Source organism: Amblyomma mixtum, chromosome 5 (assembly GCF_055824585.1).
Source record: "Amblyomma mixtum isolate Tamu chromosome 5, ASM5582458v1, whole genome shotgun sequence".
Taxonomy (NCBI): Eukaryota; Metazoa; Arthropoda; class Arachnida; order Ixodida; family Ixodidae; genus Amblyomma; species Amblyomma mixtum.
Window position 1 is genome coordinate 99740232 of NC_143016.1, and position 26756 is coordinate 99766987.

Here is a 26756-nt window from a genome sequence, read left to right on the forward strand (position 1 = left end):
ACTTCGACAGATATATCTGCAGCACAAGTCCTTTAGCAAGCTCAGCTGTGATGTGCATCGCCCTCTGTACGGAGATATCAAACAAACCAATAAGTTTGTTTTAAATGTGCAACAAACTGCTCCCCTTCAGGGCTGCCAAAATGGAACAGTTGAGAAATAAATAACATACCGCTGCTGGAAATTAAGCTGGGTTTTTACAACATGTGCAAAAGATGGGCGGAAAGAAAAAAGTAAGATCTGCTCCCGTGAGTCCCGTAGCGACCGAGTCGGGGCAACGCCTAGGGGGTACGGGCAGCCGCTACGGAGAATCAATGAAAAAAATTTCTGTCGTTCGTGTGTGACGCGTTTAGCTATGTAGAGAGCTCGTGGGCGTCTTTGAGGGCATAAAAACGGACACGGCACTCACCGCAATCGACACACAATCCTCCGATCCCGAAGGAAACTTGACGATGAACTTGCTGCCGGCACGCTCTTCGGCATCGTTGAGCGGCCTGAACCGGCAGACGACTTTGATGTTGCACTCTGCCGGAGGTGCCTCCGGCGCGTTCGGCGCGTTCGGTGCGTTGGGGGCTTGCTGCATGGCGTACTTTTTTTTTTACAGATACACACAGCTGAGAACTAGATAAAGAGCATGACCGCACGATGCTCGCAGCGTATCGATCCCACTAGCTTTAGGCCTACGCGACAGTCTCCATGATCCGCACAGGCTACGCACGTCAGCTGAACATCTGGCCGGTCAGCGGTCGCCCTGGGAGCCCGGAGCAGGCGTGCAGCGGTGAAGCACAATGGCTGAGCACGGTCGGCGCGTCCGTCTTGAGCACGGCATCCAAAGAGGGAAGAACAAAGGGAATGACCACAGCACTGGGCAATCACTGGGAACGTCGACCGGCCATGCTCAGCCAGCCGCGAGGGGTACGACGGGAGTCGCTCGAGCTGACGTCAGACCCGTCGGGCGCTCGCGAGGCCGCCCCAACGCTCGCCGCGGCAACTCAGTGCCATCTCGGCTCAAGTGGCCGAGTTACGACTCGTAGCTTCGAGGTGGCGCGCGCTGCAGACGACAGCAGCCAAACTGCGGCGCGACCGCATTGTCGAAATTCATTCATACCTCCGCTACTGCGCAGCGGTAAACCAAGCAAGCTTTCTTGTTTTCTCTGCTCACGGTCCACGTCTGAATAGTTCTGTTGCGTTGTACCGAAGCTGGAAAGAAGGGCGCCACCGATAGAAAGAAGGTAGTGCTAAAGAGACCGAAACACGCAGAGACGCGCACGCGTGTGTGCGTGTGCGCATTTTAGCCCCGAGTTGTACTGCTTCGAAAAGAGACCAGAACAAGCACGGAGTAACACTCTAGCACACACACGCACAACAGATCCTCTGCGCTTGCTACTCCACGTATCACATATCATATGCACTATAGCCAGAGCAGCTAGCACCCTTTCAATAAACGTTTGCGGTGGTGAGTAATAGCATAGCGTGGTGCAGTATAAATTATGTATTCCAGACAACCACAGATATATCTACTGAACGTTTAACAGACATTCTTCTGGAACATTTAAGCACGTACAGCGGATATCGCCAATTTGTGCACCCAGCATGGAATGTGCATGCTTTGCAATTCAATTGTCCGCAAACATATCTTTCAAGCCATGCATCCACACCTATGCAACAAACATACGTTGCAACTTATATTCTTAGCAAATATAATGGCACACCATGGTTTAGGATAATATCGTTTACTCTCTCTCTCTTCACCCACCTGATCCAAATATAAGCTTCACTCAAGCTCCATGTACAGCAATCATGAAGAGTGTCTTTTAATTCATTCTATGTTCCCATACAATTGAAAAGGTTCATCTATATTGCTTTAAATAAACCAGCTTGATAGACAGGTTAACAGCTATCTAACTCCCATGCAACTATGTGGACACCTATAATGTGCACATAACATGCAATGCACATCCACTGCGGGTCTATGCTATACTCATGAGAAAAAGGGCAACTTTATAACCTTACCCTGTTGTAAACTGTGCTATGCTAGATTTAGCCTTTTCATTATACTGATAGCATCTATCCGGAACATGTGTTAAATGTTTTCTGATTTTGATACGTGAAGTATCCAACAGCAAACAAGTCACAAAGGTTGCTCTTGAAGATGGCAGTGGGTCCATTTTAATGTTGCAAACTGTCAGCTTTCTGACGAGGATGATTGGGAAGCTTTCACATGCTGTGACACTTACACGACACTGCAGGACAGCTGAAAAGAGACAGCTACATGGTGCCAAAAGCTGTTAGCATTGTAATGATATAATGGGGATTAGATACATTACCAGAGAGTACAAGGAAACAAGGTGGATAATGACATGCTATATGTGTTCAACATACAGGGTCTGTCCTGAAAGTAATGAGACAAGTCGTGGCATGGCGCGCGCATGCGCTGGATTGGGAAACCGATTTTGGGGGAAGAAGGGGAAACCTTCAGCTTCACAATGCGATGAACTTAGTTGGCTACGAGCAGGGGAAGCGAATGGACGTGTTTGAGCGTGCATCCAAGTTTCGTCGCTGCGTCGAGGAAAGCATGGAGCTAACGTTGGAACAGCGCACGTGGTGAAGCTTTGCAATAAACTGATAAGTCACCTACTGAGACATTTGACATGATCAAGACAGCACGTGGGAATGATGCAATGTCCAGTTCGCAAATGTTCCAATGCCACAAAGCATTTACTAATGGCCGTGAAGACGTTTACGACAAGCAACGGTCTGGGTGTCCGTCGATGACAGTTACGGACGGTAATGTTGTGTCGTCCTGAACATCTTCACGACCGTTTCTACATGATTTGTGCCATTGGAACCCTTGCGATCTGGGAATTCCATCATTCCCACATGCTGTCAAATGTCTCGGTAGGTGATTTACTCAGTTTATGGCAAATCTTTACCTCATAGCGCTCTTCCAATGTTCGCTTCATGGTTTCCTCGGCGCAGCAACGAAACATGAATACCCACTCGAGCACGTCTACTCACTTGGCCTGCTTGAAGCCTACTAAGCTCGTTGCAATGTGAAGCTGAAGGTTCCCCCTCATTCTCCCAAAAGCGGTTTCTGTCATTGGGTAGTCCACAATTACTTTTATGACTTTGTTATTTAAGTTAGGCCCCTCATTTTATGTTGTGATAGTTCATGTGTGACGAAATCGAACACTTTGTGATAGTCTAGAAACATTGCATCCGTACACAGCCTTTCTTCAGCAGCATCCACAAGCTCACGGGAGTTTGACCCCTTTGAGTGGCGCACGACAAGTCTCTGTGGAAACCATGATGGTTTGAAAAGACAACACTGTTTTCTTTTGAGTGCTTAATTACACTGCTGTAAACTATGATGATGAAAATATGTGCTCAAATATTCCACATTGTAAAGAACACAGCAAGAATGGGCTGTAGTTAGTTGGGAGATTTGGGATTGCTCGAAGAGTGGCACCATAGGCTTTTTTTTCCAATCTTTTGGAAGCGGCCGCTTTCCAGTGTTTTGCAAAATATTATACAAGTGGCAGCACCCCGCTTTTAAAGGTATTCCATAGAAAGAAAGTATGTGCTCCGAGATGAATTCTGAGTGTATCGTAGATGTCACTGGATGAGCTACTGAATGACAATTACTTAACTTACTTCCATTTTATGCTATTGTTTTTACTGTTATTCTGATGCTCCAAAGCACCAGGTGTCTTCTGTAAACTCTGTGCCAAAGCTTGCAAAACTGCCATTATTGCTTCCAAAGTCAAATGGGAAGGTGTTTTTGCCTCTATGTTGTAGCCTAAAATCAACACACATCATAGAAACTGAAATTTAAACTGCCTTAGTGTTCTGGGTGTGCTTTTTTTCTAGGCAGCTTTAACACACTACAAAAATAACTATCCTTTGTGTATTCACTTATGCTAAATATATACATTGTATATGTGTCACATCATGCAAAGTACGTTCAGCATGGCCTCAGAAAATTCATACAATTGCTTAAGCAACTCACACAATCTGGCAAGTAATCTGCCAGATTACTGCCAGGTTACTTGAACAGACATTTAAGATACCCCTTGTATTTTCATCATAAGTGCAGTGCAAGGCTCCATTAGTGGACATTCCTTACACACAAAGGGAACCCCGTCTCAATATGGGATGCTCGAGACTAAACTCTACATCCTTGTGATATTTATTGTTGATTGGAAAAAATGCGCACTCATTTTTGTTTGACATGGCACAATAAAAACCTCGCATTAGAGCAGCCTTCTTATCTTGTGCACCTTCTCATTACAAAGATGTCTTACAAAGCCAAAGTCCCAGTATAGACTTCCCTCAACAAGGTTTGGTAATGGTTAAGATTCTTTCTGTGCGAGGTAATGTTTTTACGCTTTACGGTCTCTTCCAGGTGCAGGGCTTCTGAAAAAATCTGCACCAATGCTGATTGCTATATTACACGCCACCATTAAGCACCTGTTCAGCGGAGGAATCACCATAGTTGTGCTGGCATGTCACAAAAATCCAGGTTGGTCAAGAGGGTCGTGACATCACGTGTTGAGCTGTGGAATGAAAACTCTTAAAACTTGAGTTAAATTGTGATCATAAGGCCATAGCGTGACTCAAATATCATTAGAACATGTAAGGATGCAAAATAAATTAATTATGCTGGGTAGCATGAGTCAAACATGTTACCGTTAGGCCATTTTTTTTTAGTTAATGACGCTGCCGTTAGGCCATTGAGGCATGTTCATTTTACATGGTTAAAGGGGGACCTTGTGTGCTTTGTGGTGCATCACATGGTCTGACATGCCTACTGATGTATACTAATGAGTGTAATTAGAATGAGGTACTAATTGAGAAAGTAGCAAATAACCATTAACAACCGTCATATCATTTCTTATATATGCTGATTATATACACATCGATAAGACTAAGTAAAATTGCCATTTGTTAATTATACTCAGATAGGGACTTGTCTATAAATTTGCTAGTAAGCAAATAAAATTTAAACTACAAAACAATGCAATTAGTACAAAGAGCGGAAGAAATAGGACACGAGGTGTCCTCTCACTTGTGTCCCATTTCTTTCAAGCTGTGTACTCGTCACTATGCCAGACCAACTAGCCCAAGCTGCCACCTTATTATAGTAAAAAACCATACAGCAAACTAAACATAAGAGGGCCAGGGCACATGGGAAAAGGTTGGTTTATGGGGTTTAACGTCCCAAAGCAACTAAGGCTATGAGAGACGCCGTAGTGGAGGGCTCAAAAATGTATCTCAAAACAGGCTGCATTCCAATACGCTTGCTGATGTGGTTAACAAACAGCACATCTCACAACTACAGTGATGCCCTAGACAAGACTTTGTGATGCATTATGCATGTATTAACGTCCTGCTAAACTTAGGTCAGACTTGCACTGTGGTTTGCTATGAGGCAGGGTGCGATTTGAAAATAATGTAAATATACCACATCTTAGCGCATTTATTATGGTCACTGTTATACAGAACAAAGTGATGCACATGGCTGGGAAAGAAAAAAAAAACAAAAATAAGGCACGCTTTAAACTTGGACGCAAGCACAGCCTTAACAGCTGCGAAAGTGCTTTTTCTGTCAACTGCTGCAGAGCGGTGTTCAGCTACTGATCTCGTTCGTTGCCAGGCTCGCGGCCAGCGCCTCTCCTCGCACTATTCATTCGCTTTTCGAAGCGATTGGGGTTATTATGGAACTCCTTGAACAGCTCGCACAGTATGGCCTGCCTTTTGTCGTGGTGAACAGCAGCGCTGATATTCCTGCACCACGTTTCTGGGCTGCCCCGGCAGTCTTCGGTGATTCGAGCCGCGAGGATTTCGGCGCGCGAGTGCATGGCTGCCTGTCTTTCTTCCAACCTGCCGATCGCGTCGACATCGGCACTTGCAGCAAAATGGAGCTTCCTGCAGCGTTCTTCCAGGGCGGCACCGTAGTCTTTTGGCAGGTCACTCTTTGCTTCTTTCGACTGCGCTGCAGCTGCTGCGGCTCCACCGCACGGTCCAGCGCTGGCGGTAGCTTCGGCTATAAGCGACTTGCATTTTTCTTGCCGCGATGCGAGGATGTTGCGAAGACGGGAAACGCCGTTCAGGACATCATCGACGCGCAACTGGCACGTTTCTTCGGAGCTCTCGATGCCACGCAGCCGGCGATTTTGGTCCAGCAGTTTGCGCACAATGGCCACTCGCTTGTCGATGCTTGCCGACAGCTTGAGTATATCTGAACAGTCGCGGGCGTCGGTCGTATCCAGCCGCGCTGACAGGAGCACGCGCTCGGCCAACTCTTTCGGAAGTTGTCGTTTCGTTGGCGATGAAGGCGACTTCTCGACATCATCGCCTTGCAACGCGCGAACACGTTCCTCAACAAGGCGCGGAAGAGCAGCATACACGGCGCTGAGCTTGCTCTGGTCGAGTCCCTTGGGTCCCTTAGAGGAACGCGCTACGTCTCGTGCACCGGACGTTGTGGCGGTCCACACCTTCAGGTCGTGAGCGGCTGAGTCGTCGCCGATCAAAGTGGAAACAAACTCCGCGCAGAGCTTTCCATGCCCCTGTGCGACGAACTCAACGCCGCCGTCTGCCAGGATGGCAGCAATGCGGTCGTTAATACTGTTGTCAACGTCCGATGTCGAGGGAATGCTAGCACTTTCATCGCGGCGCACTCGATGCAGTGAAGTGATTTTAGCCTGTTTGCAGAGTTTGTCGCAGAGACTTCTTTCATCCCTTAGGCAGGTCAGCAGCTCACCTACTTTGAGAAACTCGTCGGTCCCATCGGCGGATCTGCGCGCGAGCAGTCCATCAAGCTTCTGTGTCACCTCAGCGACGACGGCACCAGTCTTTTCGAGCACTTTCTTCAGGCTGTCATCGCAGAGTGCCAGTTGGGACAACTCTGCTTCCGCCCTGCTTATCATAGACTCTTGGTCGGAACGTTGGGCTGTCATACCCTCTTTGTGACAGCTCACAAGACGCACATTCAGGTTCGAATTTCGAACGTGGCTTTCGCGATTTCATTTAAGCTGGATTGGATTGGTTTGGATATGGTTGGATTGAGGTAGCATGTTTATGGCGATGGCAATAGCGGCTACGACTTTCATGCAGTTTTAGAGTCCAGAGCGTGGTGTTAGAATGATGGTCCAGAGTGAGCTTCTAAAACTAAGTGCTCCCGTTCGAACCCGACCGCGGCGGACGCGTTTCAATGGAGGCAAAGCGCAAAAGGTGCCCATGTGCTGCGCGATGTGAGTGCACGTACTCCCTCCTTTATTCCTTCCCTTACAGCTCCTTACGGCGCGGTTCGGGTGTCTACCGAGATATGTTAAGGTTACTGCATTTCCTTTCTTCAAAACCAATTTTCATCACACATCGCCCCACATACAACAGCAACGTAGAAATCACTTATTAAGCTCTACACACCGCCACCTTTAAGCGAGCTCGTGAGGCAGAAAAGCCGGTATCGTTTCCAAGTCACGTCACGGGCGCCATCTTTGGGTACTGTGGCTAGCTTCCACAGTGTACGCGGGAACCAGTTGGTGATGGGCGGGTTAACAAAACGCCGAGGCTTTCGCTGCGCTTTCGGGACCCAGAGATGGCGGCCGCTATGACGTTGGTGAAAACTATGTATAGTCCTTGAAAAATCCCAGGAGCACAGGCCGCGTTCCGACGGAGGCGAAGCACAAGGCGCCCGTGTGCCGCACGATGTCAGTGCACGTTAAAGATCCCCAGGTGGTCCACATTATTCCGGAGACCTCCACTACAACACCTCTTTCTTCTTCCACTCCCTCCTTTATCCCTTCCCTTACGGCGCGAAGGCACTATAGCGACTACAGTTTGGGCGTCCATCGAGATATGCCAGACAGTTTCCACGTCATTTCCTTTTCTCAACAATTTTCATTCTTACCAGCGGCGGAAGCCTTGCACAGCCTTGCGCAGCTCGAGAACGGCCTTTCACTTCTCGTGGAGTAGGAGCGCTGTAAGTGTGACGTCACCGTTCACCCTTGAGGAAGCGTAGTCGAAATTTTCCATTGCGCACGGGGGATCGCTAGAAGCAGTGCAGAGTGACGCCGTGTAAAAACAGCGGACATTTGACGTTTCACTCTTAAGGTGGAGCTTAAGCGTCTGCCAAGTTTTTTCTTTCAAAACTTTCACTGGCGCGTGACTTGTGTCATCACAATACTGGAACCCAGTTCCTGTATGGGCAACAAGGAAGAAATTATGAACAAAATGTTGCACGCACTGTCGTTGGCAATAGCACTGTGTGTGGTACTCTAAAATCCGAAATCCAATTTCTCTTTCTCTTGAATGTTGACTCCATCTCGTTGCCTTGCTGATACCCTTTCAACTAGTACATCTTGCAAACAATTTAATCAAGTTTACCCTGGCTGTGTACGTGAGCGTGTAAAAGAATGTGTACAGTAGGCTGGAATGAAACTACATGAACAGCACCAGTGAACAAAAAAGTTTACCTGCCGAATGGATGTCTTCAGGATGCTTGCTGTCTGGGGTCATGTGACAACCTCCTGTAAACCACGAGCACCCCTGCGACACCCAGATTGTCTAGTGATCGCTTAATGATCTGCTGAATTTTGTCCTTTGTTGCGCTGCTGTGGAACAGGGGCAGATTTATAGGCCACTGTAGGAGGGCCAGTTCCATTTGGACCATTTATTTCCGAGACTTTTCTTAAAAAAAATGCGGTGCAGCATGACTTCTCTATGTAAAATTTCTCGCTTGGAGGTGGGGGGGACGGGCATGAGTGCTCCCTTCCCCCTTAAATTTACCCCTACTGTGGATAACCTAACACAGCATATGGTTATCTTTTGGCTCATGAATGCTTTTAGACTGCCCAGAATGGGCAGATTGGCTGTCGATGGCCACATTTTGAGTGCGTCAGCAATCAACTATGTCCCACAGCGCGCACTGCAACCACCTTCTGTTGCACAATTTTCGGTACAGTGCAAACAAATTGGTTTTGAGGAAAGAATAATGATGCAGTAACTGTCTCGCATATCTCTGTGGACACCAACCACACCAGCAGAAAGAGTTATAGAACTGCTCCAGGCTTTTTGCACATGCTAGCCTGTGATGCACTTGTACCGTCATCAAGCTATGGATGCTTGCGTGCTGAAAACAAGATTTTGACATCAACTAAAGGTCGAGAATTTTGAATTCTTGGATGTGTGCAGTGCAATGTTGCCATGGTATCAGCAGCTGCTTGGTCAAACAGATACGAAGTCTTTCTTCACATAACCGATCTGTTTAGCGTGGTGACCCTATTGTGGACGTTACTTTAGCGACAAGAGGCATAATACACCCTTGGAGTGGCATCTGCTTACCTTTCGATACACTCAACATATCCCAAGATGGCTTGAAAAGTGAAAATATGCCTTTATCATATGGCAAGAGGATATATTGTTGACGACTTGATCAAGTGCAAAGCCTGGCTGTCATCGTTCATTTAAAGGGCTGCACACACGCAATGTTTTTGGGTGTCCGTTTCTTTTTTACCTTGAAAGAGGCCTAATGGGGGCAGTAATCTTGAAAATGAGCTCAAAACACCAGTGCGCGGCATTAATAATTCATTACAGACTATTTTGTACCAGCAGTTTGGGTCTCTGTAGCACTTATGTGCACCTTAACGTCATGGTCGACAAGCCAACCTGGACTACCACATTCCTGACGAAGTCGGCGTCGCTGGCGAGCGCTTGTTGTTTTTGTGAACAACCACTGGCATCGATAGTCATAATTGGGGGGCAAATGCACCTTGATGTCAGTCGTTGCGGGCGAAAATGCCAAGCGGCACCTCAGACAACCATCCAAATCATACCAAATTGCGTTCCACTCAACGCCTGCAAGTGAAACTTGCTAAAGGCATTTCTGTACGCCCATGGAACAAATCATATTGTTTGTTTGCACTTCGTATTTCATATTGTACCCTTTTCAAGAAGTAAGGACACCAAATTTTTTGTCATATTTTTTTGCTGAGAAAAAGGCAAAGCGAAGACAATGACACCTGGGTAGTGCAAAAAACAAGGACAAGAAGAAGAAAACCAGACACCACAAGAAAGGAAACTGCCCTCTCTCTTATTTTCTTGATAAGGTCATGTGCTTTAACTAACCATGTGATGCCTGCAGTGAGACTGATTATAGGAAGAAGTTACAAAAATAAACGAAGGAAATGAACCATTTGTTTAAGAACAGGTATGTACATGTTTTATTCGCAAAGACATATTCATCTTGGCCAACTTTCAGACAAGGCAGCAAGACGCTTTCTAAACATGGTCAGTGCTGGTAAAATATACATATTCTATATACACTGTGCAGAGTTACCTGCCAAACCCAGTAGATGACAAAGGTATAGGTGCCCTATAAGCTACACTGAAAAAAAAAAAAAAAGACTAAAATACCCAAAGCTGCACAGCTTTAAAGTCCCTTCGAGCACTTTTGAAAAGGAAGGCACTGACTTCGGAGGTCCCTCCATGTTTTTGGCAGCTCAGCGTGATAAATGCGCAGAGACGGATCAGGAACTGGAGTTGGGGTGGAACTAAAAGCCCACACAACTCCCTGACTGGCACAAACTGTTTGGCAGAGTGCAAAGTAACTTGGGAGTCCCCAATGGCTGTCGCAACGTTTGCATGAGCTTGTTTGGAGACTCGAAAGAACACGCATCAGGAGTTTAGGGCTATACAAAAGGCAATATTGTACGCTTTGCACCATGAAAAAAAAAAAAAAGAACATGGTACTTAAAGGAGTGAGCGCTGAGTAACACATGCAAAATGAACTTTGAAAAAGTTATCCGAGCATGACTCGAGCTGAACCAGAGTAAGCCTCTCTTCAATAAAGCAGTGTTGTCATAACACAGCCTCTGCTGTGCCACTTAGAGAAGCTTCTTCTGTGCAAGATTGCATTGTGCCCACAAAGTGCTACCACACCACATGCACAGATACATCTACCCTGCTCCAACAGCCCTTGCCCAAACAAATTGTCTCCACTACACGTCTTGTCACACTCGTTCACGACTAGAACAGAGCCAACCAAGCATGCCTCCGTCAGAAAGATGCCATTTTTAGCATAAATAAGCCTCAATAAACCTCTCCTCCTGGCTTGCATAGAGTACCCTGGGCGGCAAAAATGTAAAAAATATCGCAGTCTTTCCAAAGAGCGATGGCAAAGCTACTCTGCATATACTACTTATCTACACGATGTGCGAGGCGTAGCTCTCTGAAGCACTATTTATTCCCCTCCTCCCTGTGCGTTACTATATCCCTGTAGGCAAGAAAAAAATAAATTGATGTGCGTGCTATCTAATCCCACCAGCCCCATGAGCGATATGTCAGCAATGGCTGTCATCACTCAGGCCAAACTGCTTGTGCAAGTTGTCAAGCCTATTGACGAACTCCCGCATGCCCGATGTCGGTGTGCTTGGACCAGGCCGCGCAGGTGACCTGTTATGGTGAAACCAAGGAGAGAGTCAAGTTAAAAAACGCTTGCAATCAAAATCAAAACTGAACTGGATAGCCTCCGTTCTTGAGATACATACAGTGCAAAAGTTTAAAGGCCCGTGAGGATATTCAAAAGTATTCAATATTTGATTCAATCTGAATGGCTGGTATTCGAAATCTCAAAGTATTCGCCTCAAGCGAATAACGTTTCTGGAACACTTGTTTCGTGTGGTTTCGGTTCAGCGTGCCTCCTCCGAGATGGCGCTGTGGTGCGCACGGCCTAGCCCCGACTCGACAGACATCTGCTAGCGTATCCAGAAATTGGTTTGCACATGCGTGTGGCAGCACATGCGTGCGGCAGCACATGTGAGCAGGCGCGAGCACAGTGCCCACATCTGCACCTCCTATAAGTGACTGTGCCAGCGCTACCTGTGATTTGCACGTGCCTGTACCCCTTTAAGGGGGGATGAGGGTCTTGAAAACTTGTTTTTTATTTTTTGGCATAACTTGTTGAAACTTAGCACGCAGGTGTATCATAGAATGCTGATCTCAAATATGCATTTAGATTTAAAATATCTCACCTGGAAGAAAATTTATTGCAAAATAACATTCAAATTAGGCAATTTCTTACGGGCCTTTATAGTAATCTATCAGCTAAAGAATGATTTTTTAAGAATATGTAAACATTTGCAAAGGCCCAAAGCACATGCTAAAGCTTTCTTTTTTCCTTTAAACATGATATATGAGCAATTAGGCGAAGTGTGGGCTAATTACTGCCACATCATTTTTTCTTTCCAACTTTGTTGTTTATTTATGATCAACAAAATTAGTTTGTAGACATTCTGTTAGCTTTAGGATGTGCTTGGGGCCTTTGTAAATGTCTGCTTATTCTTTAAAAATGTTTATTTAACTGATAAATTAATAAAAAGGCCCGTAAGAAATGACCTAATTAGGATATTTTATTTTGCCATATATTTCCTTCCAGCTGAGATACATTTGAAATCTAAATGCATATTCGAAATCAGCATTCAATGATACACACAGGTGCTAAGTTTCAGAAAGATATGTTAACAAATAAAAAAAAGTTTTCAAGACCCTCATCCCCCCTTAAGGTGATCCAGTGCGATGTGCACTGATGCATTGTCGAGGACGACGACCACGTTTCTTTCCTTCACCGCAAAACGGCAGTCGATAAGGCGCACACGCTCCTCGAAAAGCTGCCCGGTCATCCGCACTTTCGTATTGTTCCTGCAGACGACTCCTGATGGCAGCTGGGTGCCTTTAAAGCATTTCGGCTTTGCTAACTTCCCAATCACAAGAAGTGGCAGTTTTTCGGTTCCTGACATGTTGGCTCTGAATGCAACCGAAATCCTTCACATGCATACCGCCGGTGCACGACTCTCCTTAGAACGGACACAAGTGTTCTATTTGATTGCAGCTTGAAAAACAGCGTGGACTCGTCAATGTTAAAAACACTGATACTGCCGGGCATGTAGTCCATTAAAATTTGCCCCAGCTGACCATTCTTTCAATCTTCTCCACCATCCTGGCCGGCTGCGGCAACTTCTCCGGCTATGATCCTTGTACTGATGTCATGCCCTGGAGATATGACACAGTGGCGGCTGTTATTATTAGGCAGAAAAAGCTTGACATGGAAGCTGTGTCTTACAGCTACAGAGGCACAGTACACTTTTTCCAGGGTGAACTGCGCGAACACAACAGTTGTAACAACACGCTGTAACCGAAAACTTGCATGCTCTCCTCTATGGGGAAGGGGAGGGCACCTCGTACAACTACCACCCCTTGAAAAGGGTGAAAAAAAATTTTCTTTTTTCTTTTTTGCTGTACAGAACAACACTGTGTACAAATACAGGCTGTATGCATGCCTGCTGAAAGACGGTGAGATGCGCTCTCTACATGCTACCTACCTAGGCGATGGGGGCAACGGCAACCTCCGGCACAAGACTGTGGCCGCTGATGCTTGGCTTGCGCTGCCTGACAGCACTGATGTCTGGGATGATTTTGCTGTGGCCATGGAGAAGCCCGAACCAGTTGATGCTCCCAACTTCCATGGTCCAGCTGGAAAGAACACAACTCTACTCACTGTTTCCTACTTACCCGATCAAAATATTTGATGCTTTCGAGAACTTTTACAGCTGAGAACAGACTTTTTGCGAAAATTTCAAATCTGTCCATGCAAAGTAGCAAGAAAGAGAAAAATGAATGATTTGATTAAAATGAAAAATTACACCATTTCTCCACCCCCTTCCCCTTTTCAGAATAATCTTAAGGCTACCACTATCAAAACGTGATTTGATGACACAAACAGACAAAAAGTGAGCAACCATGGACACAATAAAGACTGGTCAGTTTCACCAAGCTGGCCACACTGCTCGAGTCAGAGCCTGCTTAGGTCTTTCCTTGCACGATTTGCCAAAGTCTGGTCTTCGGGTAATCAAGAATAAACAAGATATGATGCCTATTTTTAACTTAACTGCTTTTAACCAGTGAATAGAATGCCACAAGGCTCAGAAACAAACGGCAGCTAGAGAACTGGCGCAGGTGAACTAAGAAGCATGCATAAGGCAGCGAGTAGTAGTCGCGCGTAGTACATGACAGAAGTCCACCTAAAGATCCTCTCGTTTGCATGACCATGAATAAGATTAGTTTCAGGAAGAACACTTAGCTTGAAATTAACGTATATAAGTAGCATTATGGTGAGCTGTGTGTTCAGGCTTTGACTACAAAAGGCTTAAGCAGCTGGGAACACGTGTTGCAATGCAATTCGTACTTCCAGGCAAAACTAAAGCTGTGGAGCCGTGCCTAAGTGCATACAACTTGCAGTGAAAATTTCACTGCTCTGCTAAGAAGGATGTAGAAGGTGTAAGCACGCACCAGGGGGCACAGACCGCACTGCCAGCTCCACTTTGTGGAGAAGCACGGGTGCTGGAGGCACGCATGCTGCCAGTCTCCACTTGTGCACCAGGTGCTGCATGCGGTGGAGGGCCACCAGGGCCTGCACAGCTGACCGGAAACGGAACCGTGCCGACACCGGATGCGACGACGCAAAACCCGACGACCCATCGGCCGATGAGTGAGACGACGAGCCCGAGGGCAGCGGAACCTCTTCCACCGAGTCTTGCCGCCCTCGCGACTGGTAGGCCAGCAGGTGCTGGAAGTGGCGGCCACTGGAGGAATCAGCGGCATGCAGGCGGAAGCCCTGGTGTTTGGGACGCGTGTCATCCTCACTCGAGGTTGCTATGCCGTCGATGTGGTGCAAAGGTGGGGATGACGGAGGCTGTCGCCGGGAGCCAGCCATCAGTCGCATAGCCATGTCTTCTGTGGCCTGGAAACCTTGGAGAAGGCTGAGCAAGTACTGCTTCTGGTAGACGAGCGCCTTGCGCAAGCTGTCGGCCTTGCGGTACTTCCAGTAAAGCTTGTGCAGCAGGCGACAGGTGCTGGGTGACGGAGTGCCGTCCGCCGCAGGCCGGCCCAGCAGGTCTTGGCTCAGAGCCAGCTGCCGCAACCGTGAGATCTCCTCTTCTGCCTTCAGCAGGGACTCGCTCAGGTTCAGCTTCTCCTGGGCACACACGTAGTGGCTGCTGCGGCTGGCAGCATCATCTTCGTCGATGCGCATTGAGCTGTCGAGGCGGGTTGCGCTCGACGGGGGTCCTCCGCGCATTTTCTCGATGTCACTGGTCTGTGTCTGTCGCGGAGTAGAAGGTAGAGAGGAGCTTGCTTTGAGCTCGCGGATGAGCCGCAAGTCCTGTTCGTGAGACATGGCCCCACGGCATCGCTCCAACTCCAGGGTGGCTTGCAGCTGGTTGAAGTGTGCCCGCTCAGCGTTAACTGCATTCAGCATGTTCTGTGCATGGAGCTTCTCTACTTCCAAAGAACTCCTGCAAAAGGAATAGTCACAGACCTGCTTCAAAAGCCGCACTCTCTGTGCATTGCATAAGAGTTTTCCTTTCTGCTTGCTGTCCTAACACCTAGCAATAAAAAAGTGACAAACCATGTTGCCTAAGTGTCCAGTCATCATAAAACGAGTGCCTCTTCCCTCAGTGTTGCTCGCTAACACTTCCTATTCATATGCAGCAACCTTTCACTGACTTGAATACAATGACAATACGCTTTCGCTACATATGCGTGTGATGTGAATGTGCAATGCGAATTGCAAAGGAACCTCCCGGTGCCATTCCCAGTAAACAAGCCAAGGTGTAGAACCGGGAGGCTAAGAAGCGGAAAAGTGAGAGCAGAAACAAAAGTGAGGGGAGTGTGCACTCACTTCAAGTGCAGGACTTCCTGCTTCAGGGCGAGTATCTGACGGTTAGCATCGGCAAGGTCGGCCCGGCAGTTGGCCAATGCCATCTCCAGTTCCAGGCACGAGGACCTCTGGCTGTTGAGCTGTGTGAGCAGCTCCAATGTCTTGGCCTGCTCGGCATCCAGCCGGTGCTTGAGCTCCTCTGCTCGTGACCGCTCCTGCCGCAGCTGGCATTCCAGCCCCTCCACTGGGTGGAGGAAACACAACAGCCGATGGGGAAGGACCACATTAGTTAAAATTTTCACTGAATGGCCATCCAAATTTTTGCACCAAGAGCCCCGAGAAGGGGATTTGGAGAAGCTGGCACGGACTGTTGCATCATGAGCAAGATAAGCAAAAAAAAAATGCATGTACAGTCGACGACCGAAAATTCGGACGCTTGATTTTTCGGACATGCTTGATTATTCGGACTTTTTCGCGGCACCGCGACATGGCCCATAGAGCCAATGTGTAAGAGCGCTTGAAATTTCGGACGCACCGCAACTGACCACTCGATTTTTCGGACCTCGTTCGCACTCGCCGCCAGTACCCAAGCCGCCATATAATGTGTACAGTGGAACCTCATTAATTCAGACCGCAGGAGATATCGAAAACTTGATCAAATAAAACGAAATTCAAGCTTAAAGGGAGCCTCTTGCGACGCTGAAATTCTGCGCGAGTCGGCACATTGCGCTCGCGTGTTTTCGAATTCGTACTGTCCTTGAATGTCTTCCGCCGCACGAACTTGAACCGTAGTCTGAGTTCACGGAACTCATCTATGCCGAGTCTTTAGTCCCGAACACGGAACGCGAATACGATCGCGGAGCGCCGCTTGATCGGGGAGGCTACCCGCACGCCGTGGCCTCCGCGATCGAAGCGCGCTTCAGGCGCGCCGCCGGATCTTATCGCGGCCGCGATCTGCTCCGGCGCTGCGCCGTTCGCGGAGGCCACGCGCGCGCACCAGAGCTTCCAAGTGCAGTTTATGGATGGCGCCGTGATCATTATCATCAACATTTTTCTCTGTAGCGATTTTCCGCTGTTCACATCGGCATCAGTATCGCCAGCTCCAGCCTTTCGTGGCGTGTTAGCATGCGTGTTAGCGCGTTCGCCGTGATAGTGGCTTTCGCGTGCTGCCGCCGAGCTTCACAGTTTTAGCGCGATGGGCACGCACCTTAAGCTACACGGCTGGGAGTTAGCTCTCGAACGCGGTCGGTAAGCGTGCGGCGGGCGGGAAATTCGACGTGGCCGAGAAGTGCGTCCGATGATGGTGCAACCAAAAGAGAAACACAAGCTGCAAAAAGCGCGCTTTCCGAGTCAAGCCGTGCGAGTTTCCTGAACTGGAAGAAGAGCTGCTCATCTATGTGATGGAATTTCGGAACAACGGCTACGCGTTGACAGCGGACATGCTGCGCGGCTTCTTTTGGCATGAGCGTGCACCAGAGCGCAGCACCAGCTCAGGAGTCTAAATACTTCGCGAGTGACGATTGAACGCAGAATAAATGTCGCTCATTCCCTGGTTGGTGTGTTTTTACTTAAAAAAATTTTTTTTTTCGCATATCGCGTGTATGGGCAGCACCCCGAAAATTGGCCCTCGAATCTGGAAAAAGAAAAGTGCGGCCCTTATACGCGTTTATACGGTATTTCGCGCGGCGAAATATAGTCATGAGGAGCTTTAGAATGTGTGCAATACAATTGGCCGCTTTCTCCGGCATAGTGGAAATAAGTTCGCGATTTTTTCGGTGAAATTTGATTTTCCGGACTGCCCGATTTTTCGGTCGTTTTCGCGGTCCCTAGAGAGTCCGAAAAATCGGTCGTCGACTGTACTTGTGATAAGCTCAAGTAATAAAATGCCCATCAGCAGAACTCGAGAGTTAATAAGGAGCAAGTAAAATGTATTAAAAAAAACGATATGTGCCACAGGACTGCGGTGTGGGAACCAGCAGACCTTCTACAGTAAAACCTCGCTGATATGTTCCTAGTTCATATGCTCAAAATCACGGGCATCAAAAATGTCCCATTGAGTTACACTATCTTTCTCATGTTTAATACGTTCCCGGATAGCGTGATGTCCTGGACAGTAAATTCAAAATTTCCACAAATTCTAGTCGTTCAATTCGTTCAGCAACAAACCACCTATGTGCAAACATACAAATGGGCCGAATATGGGCACATGATATGAGCTAGAATGCAGCAGCAGCCACCCATCATAGTTTCTTTTTTCTTTTCAAATGCCATTCCCGTGGGGACGTGACAACTACAATGACACGCTCACACGTGAGCGGGCTGGGTCTTGCGAAAACAGCATGAAAAGCCCGAATGCGGAGACAGTCAGCCGCTATGGTGGCTTCCCCGCATTGCTTAGGTGCAAAAGGGCGGAGCATCCGAGAAATGATTTCGGCTACTTTCGCCATCACCATCGAGGGAGCGGTTGTGTTGCGAAGTTTATTCCACGCTTAAGACAACGCCAATACGGACCGAGTTCGGCGAGCACTAGACAAGGAGTTGCTAAGACCTTGTGCCAGGAATGCTAACTGACATAATTTTTCAGTGAAATTATCAATAAATGTCTTTGTACCTCATTCAACAGTTCCACTCCTGAAATTAAGGCAGTTTGAATGATATGTTTTATCTGATAAGACATTTTTTTTTTTCAAATTTAAAGAAATGTATCAACAAGGGTTTACTTTATTTACAATGTGCAGCCTTGCATGGCAAAGTACAAAAAATGCTGCACTAGTCCCAAGAAACTGAGCATCAGAGGCGGATAAGTGACACAATAATGCTTGCTCATTTTCTTTGTTGCCATCCCTGCGTCCCAGACTCCTCATTTTGTGATAAATATTCACGCACCAGGATTCTTATCTACAATCACGCAAAACTGCAGGCTCAGCAGCTACATTTAACAGCCTTTCCTTTTCACAGCAGCTCCAGCAGCCTGACCAGTACCACCAAACAATACCCTTCAAACGGTCTCTAGCTCTCTACCTTTGGCTCTGAGCTTCAGCTCCTTCTGGTCCTGCTGCTCCCTGGCCTGCTCCATTTGCTCCTGGAGTTCATCCAGTGCCTTCTTGTGTCCCAGGCGCTCCTCCTTGAGTAGCGAACGCAGCTGCTCCCTTTCATCTGTCACAGCTGAGGCAGCAACCTGAACATGGGAAGAAATTATGCTCATGACTCCACTTGTGAGGCACCAACTCAACTGACACAGCGAACTTGCCCTGGCATTCTTGCAACAATGGTTAGATTCAACACCACAATTTTCTCTGAAGTGTGGTTATTTTTCCTTGTTTGTTCTCAAGTCTTATCACTTCCTCTTACCCAACAAATTCCTTTACTGGAAAGTTAGTAACCACAGACTAAGTACCTTCCATGTCCTGTCTTTTGCTTGTCTGTGTTGTTCCCCACTTTTGCGCTTGTGTCCTCTATAGATTAAGTATTCGAACTAGCTTAGCTATGACCATGTCAAGGTACTTCTTTTACTGAGCTTAAGATTCAAACTAGCTTAAATATTATGTACCATATCAAGGTACTTCTTTTACTCAGCAGCAAGCAGCTCTTCGACAACTGCTCATAATGCCATGACGAGTATAGCTTCAGTTATCGTATGTATGCCTGCTATCTTCTCAAGGTCTTGGCTCAGACAGGTCAGCAAGCCTATAAACGCTGCAAGTGGATTTAAACATTTTTCGCAGGTGCTAGGTGCTAGCATCCTAATTCTCATTTTTTATAACATTGCTGTTACGGACATCAGTAGGAACAGCAGTACAATAAAAAAAAATGACTATTTCTACCTTATTTTCATAAACACAATGTGAGATGGAGGTTTGAGAACTTGGGAGAATTTTGAATTATTACTATGGTTACAACGCAATCTCAAACCAATCTCACCAATCATAGGCCGAGGGTCCTCCAAAGAAAGGCAGAGACAGCACACTAAAATACAGAAGCGGCAGAAACATCGATACTGTTTATGAGGCAATGCTTCAGGTGTTCGTGCCACAATAGAGTGAACCGAAATTTCTAATAGTTTAATGCATGCAGCCCCTCACGCACCAGCAGCCATGCTATGTGCTTTGCCCCAAGGTCTTTAAAAAAGCTGGCTTCCCCTGGCAGCTTTTAAAGCCCAGTGGTGAAGGTTGCTTTAGCTACCTTGAAAAGCTGGAGAAAAAGAAAAACTGACACTACATTCGTGGTTAAGAATATAAAGCGAGGTGCAATTTAAAGCATTATTTGATGCCTTCCACAGAATTTCACGGATTCATTGTTCTCAGTTTGCCGAACTGAAAATTTTCTGCCGCAGAAATTAGGGGCCTTAAAGATGTCCAATTGAATATTCCACTTACTGCTTTGACAGTAGACGACGAGTGGTCAGATGCCGCCGCTGTATGGTCGCTGCGGTCGGGTGAAGGCGTCAGGTGCCACTGCAGCAGCTGCCGTTCTGTCATGGACAACATCTGAAAAGGAGCGCGCAGTGTACTGTGGAGCAGTCTAGACCGCTACAGAGGAGCTCGAACCAAGATATCGATCCAAATGCAACAGCACAGTGTGAATGTCTCTGCTGCACATCATAAGGACTTGATTACATTTACGCTTTCAGTTCTTAGAAAAACATGCTAGAAAAAGAAAAGAAAAACGGGAAAAAAAAATCGGCATACTTGTTTTCATTTCACTCATGGTGTCACGAGACCAAGATGCCAAATATTCAACAATTATTTTGCATTGAAAATATGGCTTTGCATCTTTGACCAATACATGCTCAATAAAAGGAAAAAGAAGGTAAAAGGCTAAGCGCGACATATACATATCATTTTCTCTTTTTTTTTTCCCTGCGTACATCATCTGCTGTTAACTGCTACAACCGAGTGCAGACTAATTATTAATGCCAATGCTTTCAAATCAGCTAACCATTAGTTTGCATTTACACATTCCAAAATCCAGAGTGGACAGAAACCTTTGGCCAGCTCACTGCTCCATGGCAGTGGCTCGGAAGGCTTTCGAAACGGCCGACTCACGTGCAGGCCCTCGCGGTATATCTTGGCCAGCAGGTCCCGCAGAGGTGGCGAGAGTGCAGAGTCCTGGGAGACGCTCTCCTCCAGGGTGCCGGCCGAGACAAAGCTCGAGGTGCTTCCATTGTCCGATGACGGAGTGCCCCCACGAGAACGCAGCATAGCAGCCATCTTGTGTGCCCTCAGCTTCAGCTTGGCTCCTAAGGGACAATACAGGCAATTTCCCTTCACAACTTTGCAACAGATGTCTCCCCGACTTGTTTTAATGCGCTGTACACCTTACAGGAAAAAACAGACACAAAGGAAAAGAACAACACCAACACACAACGCGTGTTAACTAACTATTCTTGTTGTTAGTCTGTTAAAAAAAAACTATTCTTGTTGTTAGCCCGCTAAAAAAAAAAGTCATGAGCAACCAACTAGATTCAGTTCTCCACTTTTTTTCCTTGTCTTCCCTTTACCTTCCTTCCTACCTACCCCTACCCCTACCCCTACCCCTACCCCCCCCCCCCCCCCCTTCCCCCCCCCCCCCCCCCCCCCCCCCCCCCCCCCCGCCCCACATGACACTTTATAGTCTCATGTTCGTAGTGCTTTGATGGTACTGGATTCATATTCCAAAGGATGCAACCACCCATATAGCATTTCCAGAGCACTGGCTACTGCTGTTCTAAGTCAGTTTTGTAACTCAACTACAGTTAAAACTGGATGTAATGAACCCCCACATAGCGAATTCCTCGATGTTATAAAGTTTGTCAATTCCCCAATGCCGCCCCTATTGAAGTGTGTGTTTGTGAACTCCACGTAATGAATATGTTGCAGCGGTTGGCCTTGATGTAAAGAATTCGCCATGCCGTCTGTCCATGGCTACTTTGCAACTTTGATCTGTTAATGTCAGCCATGACACAGGTGCCAAGACTCACGGTCCAGCTCTTCCCGAAGGGCCTCCACCTCGCGCAGGTGCTCTGTGCGGAGGGCCTGCATCTGCTGCGTGTGCTCCTCCCGCAGTCGCCACGCCAGCTGCTCCTGCAGCAACGAAAGGCGCCCTTTCTCAGTCTCCAGCTGCGCTCGCAGGGTCGCCTCTGTCCTCCGCATCTGCTCCCGGTGCGCAGCGTCACGCTGCACAGCCTCTGCCTGGGCCCTACGCAGGGCCTCCAACAGTTCGTCCCGCTCCCGCTGGAAACTGGCCTCGGTGGACAGCATGCGCTGGTCAGCACGGGCCGCCAGAAGCTGCTCCTTCTCTTCCAGCATCCTGGACATCTCGGCTTGCAGGTGGGCCAACTCTGCCTGGTGCTCCTGCCGAAGGCGCGTGATGACCTCTTCCTCCCTGGCTGAAGCACTCGAAGCTTCTTCTGGGGCAGTGGCACTGCCTGCGGCTGAGAGTGGCAAAGAAGTGCGCTGCAGAACTGGGGAAGCCAGTGAAAACTGCGTGTATGTGGTGCTTAAAAAACACAAAAGCTGCACATTGCCTGTAAGTAACACTGCAGCGGAGGGCCACAGGTTAGTTCCAACCACTGAAGATCTTTACCATGCGCTAAAGTTGCACGGCATAAGTTTCTGCATTTAGCCTCCATTGAAATGCGGCCACCGCAACTGGGATACAACCCTCTGACCTTGGGCTTGAATAGCTACTGCCAAAGCCACTGAGACACTGTGGTGTGTAGGCAAGAAAACTGCAGAGGTAACTGAAGTGATGGTGATTGGAGGTGAAAGTTTTTATTTTTTGGTGTAGAGCACTGAAATCTAGCATGCTCATTGGGAAGACCACTGAATCCTTAAATATAAACTGCCACTGAAATGTTTTCAATACTTTTGACATTATAAATTTTTAGTATATGCTTCATAGCTATACCAAACTTGCAGAAAGCCTGGCGTGACAAAAAGTTGTATGGTAGGAGTCTGCAGCCACTCAAGTTTTACCCAAGAAAAAAAATGGTTGATGCAGTGACATTCTTCAAATATTTTTTGCAGCCTGACTTTTTTTTTTTACACAAAATGTTATATCCATGCTCGCGTAATTCACTCATTTATGTGATGTCAAATTAGTGACAGAGTGAAGAAACGAGAAAGTAATTCAAAAATATAGGACCATCATTGCATAGGAATTTATTAAGGAACACAATGCAACAAACCACTCGAAAATCCACAGTATAGCATTGTCACGCTATGCTTCCTGCAGGCAAGGGAGCCAGGTCAAAAAACACTTTTGAGGAGACTGGCATTTTGAGGGAAATTTCAGCGACTTTTTTGCTGCCTACGAACACAAAATCATTTTCCAAAAATATTTCTGGGCTGTTTTTGGAATAATTGAAGCTGCCTAATAGGCACGAAATCTGCTGTTTTCTAAAATTCCGTTTATATTTCTTTGAGATTTGGAAGTGAGAAATTTCAGCTAAATGTAATCAACGCTACAAAACTTAGGTGGTCTTTCTCTCACTGCAGATAACCGGTCAAAAAAGAAAACTTTAACTAGTCTTTGTATTCTCACTCTGGTGCAAAAGAAGTGACGGTAATAGTTCATAGTTAAACCACTTTTTCAGACATTGCTAAAGCCAAGCTGCAGGTTCTGTGTACTGTCAGCAACAAATGAAATGTGAACAAGAGAACTGAAATGCCAACATAAAAACACAAATATATTAGCCCCTGGAGAGGGAATACCAGCGAGGTTGATTAACACCTCTAAAGGACAGTTTTCGCACCCTTAAAGTGAACTTCACCTGTGAAAGAATAGAGCTTTTCCTGGCTAAGACCTTCTCATTTTGCTCTTTGCATTTCGATTGTCTTATTCACGTTTCAATTATTGCTAATATTACATGCAGTAGAAAAGAACTGTCCCTTTCTAGCTTCGTTTGAATGAAGTCTACTGTATGTGTACATCACTCAAGGGTGCAGTGTAGCACTGATGACAAGAGCAATAGCTATGGAATCAAACCAACCACAAAAATAGTGAAATTCCACTGGGACTTCTGAAAAGCACAGTTTGATGGGCCGTGCACTACTGAAGTGCAAAAAGACTTTTTGCAGCCAATGCATGCTGAGCCTGTAGTGCTCATGTTGCCACCATCTTTTTATGTCAGGGAAGCCATCAGCATTGTACTAAGGTTGAGAATAAACTTGATTTGATTTTATCTGAGACCTGTCACACATCAATTGTGCAATCAAAGCCCATCATCCCAGTCTCCTCACCTAGCAACATACACCTTAGCCATGTTATGTACACCCCTCATACCATGTCCTGGCTAGGGGCCTTTGAGGTATGCAATAAAAAAAATTAATGCAATGCTCCTATCCACACTGGCGTTTATTTAACACAACATCAGTGTCCATTTTCCATGCAGATGTATCCCTTTCTGCAAGAAATATGCATTTTTGGACACAGCCAGAATCCTTCCTCACATCCATTTTATACAATCACAAGCACAACATGCACATATGCCATGGCAAATATATGCAATTTCACAGCTGACTGCTGCAAAGTGTGTGCCTAAACTGCAAGACCTCTTTTTGCAATGCTAAGCATACTGGAATGGCATAGGATCATTAAGGTCTTATCCGTACACTCACCTGATGATGCTCTCGCCCCGTGCTTGCCAGTCCACTGCCGCTCCACTGCCTTTTTCAGCACAGCTACCTCAGCTTCATGCATTTTGCACAGCCGGGTCACTTCTTCCGCGATGCGATGGTTCACTAAGCTGCGTATCTCTTCCTGCGTCCACGGTGAGCTGTCCCCAGAGTCCCTGCCAGATGTCTGCTGCCATGCGTTGCGGGTAAGCTGCATCTCTCGGTCGTGGTTCTCCTGAAGCGCTGCCTTTTCAGCTTCAGCCTCTTTCCGCACTTTGGTGAGCTCTTCTGCGTGCTCCCTGGTGAGATCCGCACGCAGTTTCTCCAGGGAGCGCTGCATCTCATCCGCGTGCGCCTGCCTCAGCTGTCGCTTCTCCTCGTCGAACTCTTGCCGGAGGGCATCCACGGTGTTACGGTGCCGTGCATCCAGAGCAGCCGTTTCCTGCAACATCAGCCACTCATCAGAAGTATGTAACTGAAGTGAAATAGGCCCCATTCAGTCCATTACTCCGTTAACTGGTTTTTCTTACCGCCTAAGCTGAATTTTCTCACTGACGAACCTTGTCAGGTATTCTTGTGCGCATTTGAACATTAAATCCTGATCAACATTTCAAGCGCACTGTCACTGCAAATGCTTAGACGAAGCTTCTGAAAAACATTACCACAAAAACCTACACATGATACAAACCCACATATAAAACAAGATGTAATTTAGGGATAATGAAAAAAAAAAGTTTTCATCTGCGTATAATGAGAGTGAAAAAAGCTCCCTGAAAGCAAGCATACGAATCGAATATGTTCGTCATTCGGTTCATATTCGATTCGAGGAATTCCGAATATTCAAAAATTTCTCAGTGCATGGCTGCAATCGAATACTGCATCGACTTCATGAATCTGGCTGGCAAAACCACGAAATCTGGGCAAATTATCCGAAGATCGAGTTAAAAGTGACAGAAAAACAGTACAAAGGTGTCCTCTTCCGCATCTTTTCCATCGTGTGCCGCGTGGACCAATCACACTTGGACGCTTCTAGGCCTGGGCCTCATGCGAGATTCCGCAGGTGGGCCTTCCCACCGATCGCATATAATAGGGAACAAGACAGCGAACTCTTTTTAACTACCACACCCATGGCACTCATGCTGCAGTTTTCAGAACACTTCTAGTGCAAGCTCTGCCATATCACTTTGGCAGCATTATCTCTTGCCTGTTAATGTTCTTCTGAAATAACTTTTCTCCATTGAAGAGACATTCTATATTAGATTCGATATTCAGCGCCGTTTTCTCTTCCTGTTCGTACTCGGACTGTATGAACGGAGCAAGTATAGCGTGCCTGCTCCAGGTAGGAGGCCATCTCCTTCTCCAGGTCGGTGCGGTTCCAGGTGCGCAGCCGAGCGTGCAGCTGGCACTGGCGCTCCAGGTCGGCCGTGCGCTGGGCCTGGGCCTGCTCCAGCCGCTGCCGCTCGGCCTCCAGGCGGCCCCGCCACGTCTCCTCCAGCAGCCGGATCTCCTCGTGGTGCCTGCCCTGCTGCTGCTCCCGCTCGGAGGACACCGCCTTGTTCAGCGTGGCCGCCGCCTCGTCCTTGGGCACGCTCCGCGACTGCACAGTGTGACAGGGAATGTTTGGAGAGGCGAACTCGCCTCCTGCCTACTACGGCCCCACTTCCCCCTCTCTCTGTCAAAACAAACCATTTCTCAAAACACTAGGCAGAACCAATTTAAAACGGTGCAAACAACAAACCGAAACCAGAACTCAGTCCATGGCCAGCAACGATGCGTCACGTGAAGCAGCAACAATGCCGCGAACAATACTAGAAACGAATTTTATGAGCTCTTTAATAAAATGCCTGAGATGATCCAATACAAGTCCCAAAATTTAGTTAGTAAAGCAGGGAGCAGGTATTAACGTGCAGAGAATGTTAGTGATGTCGAAAATGCAGTGCTGCCCGTAGAAATCATCTTAACGAAAGGCACAAAAACGACAAACTTGTTATGACAACCTGGTGACCCGTTAAAAAACATGATGCGGCCGGCCTCGTCAGTCGGGTGCCTGCACTCAACTGCTCAACATTGTTATGCCGTTCTTTGATTTGTGCCAGAATGAAATGTCACAAGGCTGCCAAGCTTAGTGGAAGTAATAAGGAAAGACAGAAGAGCCCAAAGAAAAAGTTTCACCAAGATATGGCAACTTCAAAAAACTGCCGGCCCTCCAATGCATGCTAGTTTCATGAGTGCTTACCAATATATGCTAGCGAAAAAATGATAAACCACGTGAGATTTCTGTCCAAAATAGCACTTAATGTAATTGAAAAAACACAGCACATCTTCCTTGGCAACATTTTCCTCCTTTGGAGCACTTTCGGAAGAACCGTTGTCAACTCATGCATGATAACATGACAGATCTAGCATGTAGCTACTGCAAACAATAGTGGTTGCTGTGACACTACCAC

The 26756-nt window shown here is 47.0% G+C and overlaps 3 protein-coding genes across 13 annotated transcripts in view; all 3 read right to left on the minus strand.

Annotated features, from left to right (window-relative positions):
* Positions 1-941, minus strand: part of Khc (kinesin heavy chain) — an 87298-nt gene extending 86357 nt beyond the window's left edge. The window contains exon 1 of the mRNA XM_089545715.1: positions 407-941. Coding sequence (XP_089401841.1) covers positions 407-580 — 174 coding nt within the window. The 5' untranslated portion in view covers positions 581-941. The remainder of the gene's footprint in view (positions 1-406) is intronic.
* A 4537-nt stretch (positions 942-5478) lies between these two features.
* LOC149343185 (uncharacterized) lies at positions 5479-7046 on the minus strand. Its single transcript, XM_089545716.1, has one exon. The coding sequence runs from the start codon at positions 6954-6956 to the stop codon at positions 5631-5633; it is 1326 nt and encodes a 441-aa protein (XP_089401842.1). The 5' UTR covers positions 6957-7046; the 3' UTR covers positions 5479-5630.
* A 3146-nt stretch (positions 7047-10192) lies between these two features.
* LOC149343186 (uncharacterized) overlaps positions 10193-26756 on the minus strand; it is a 229454-nt gene continuing 212890 nt past the window's right edge. For all 11 annotated transcript variants that reach the window (XM_089545726.1, XM_089545721.1, XM_089545724.1 and 8 more), the window contains 10 exons: positions 25640-25906; positions 24313-24751; positions 21672-22124; positions 20758-20951; positions 20089-20199; positions 18734-18890; positions 15734-15956; positions 14344-15347; positions 13377-13527; positions 10193-11451 (listed from right to left, as the gene is read on the minus strand). In XM_089545726.1, the coding sequence (XP_089401852.1) occupies positions 11340-11451; positions 13377-13527; positions 14344-15347; positions 15734-15956; positions 18734-18890; positions 20089-20199; positions 20758-20951; positions 21672-22124; positions 24313-24751; positions 25640-25906 (3111 nt within the window). In that variant the 3' untranslated portion in view covers positions 10193-11339. The remainder of the gene's footprint in view (positions 11452-13376; positions 13528-14343; positions 15348-15733; positions 15957-18733; positions 18891-20088; positions 20200-20757; positions 20952-21671; positions 22125-24312; positions 24752-25639; positions 25907-26756) is intronic.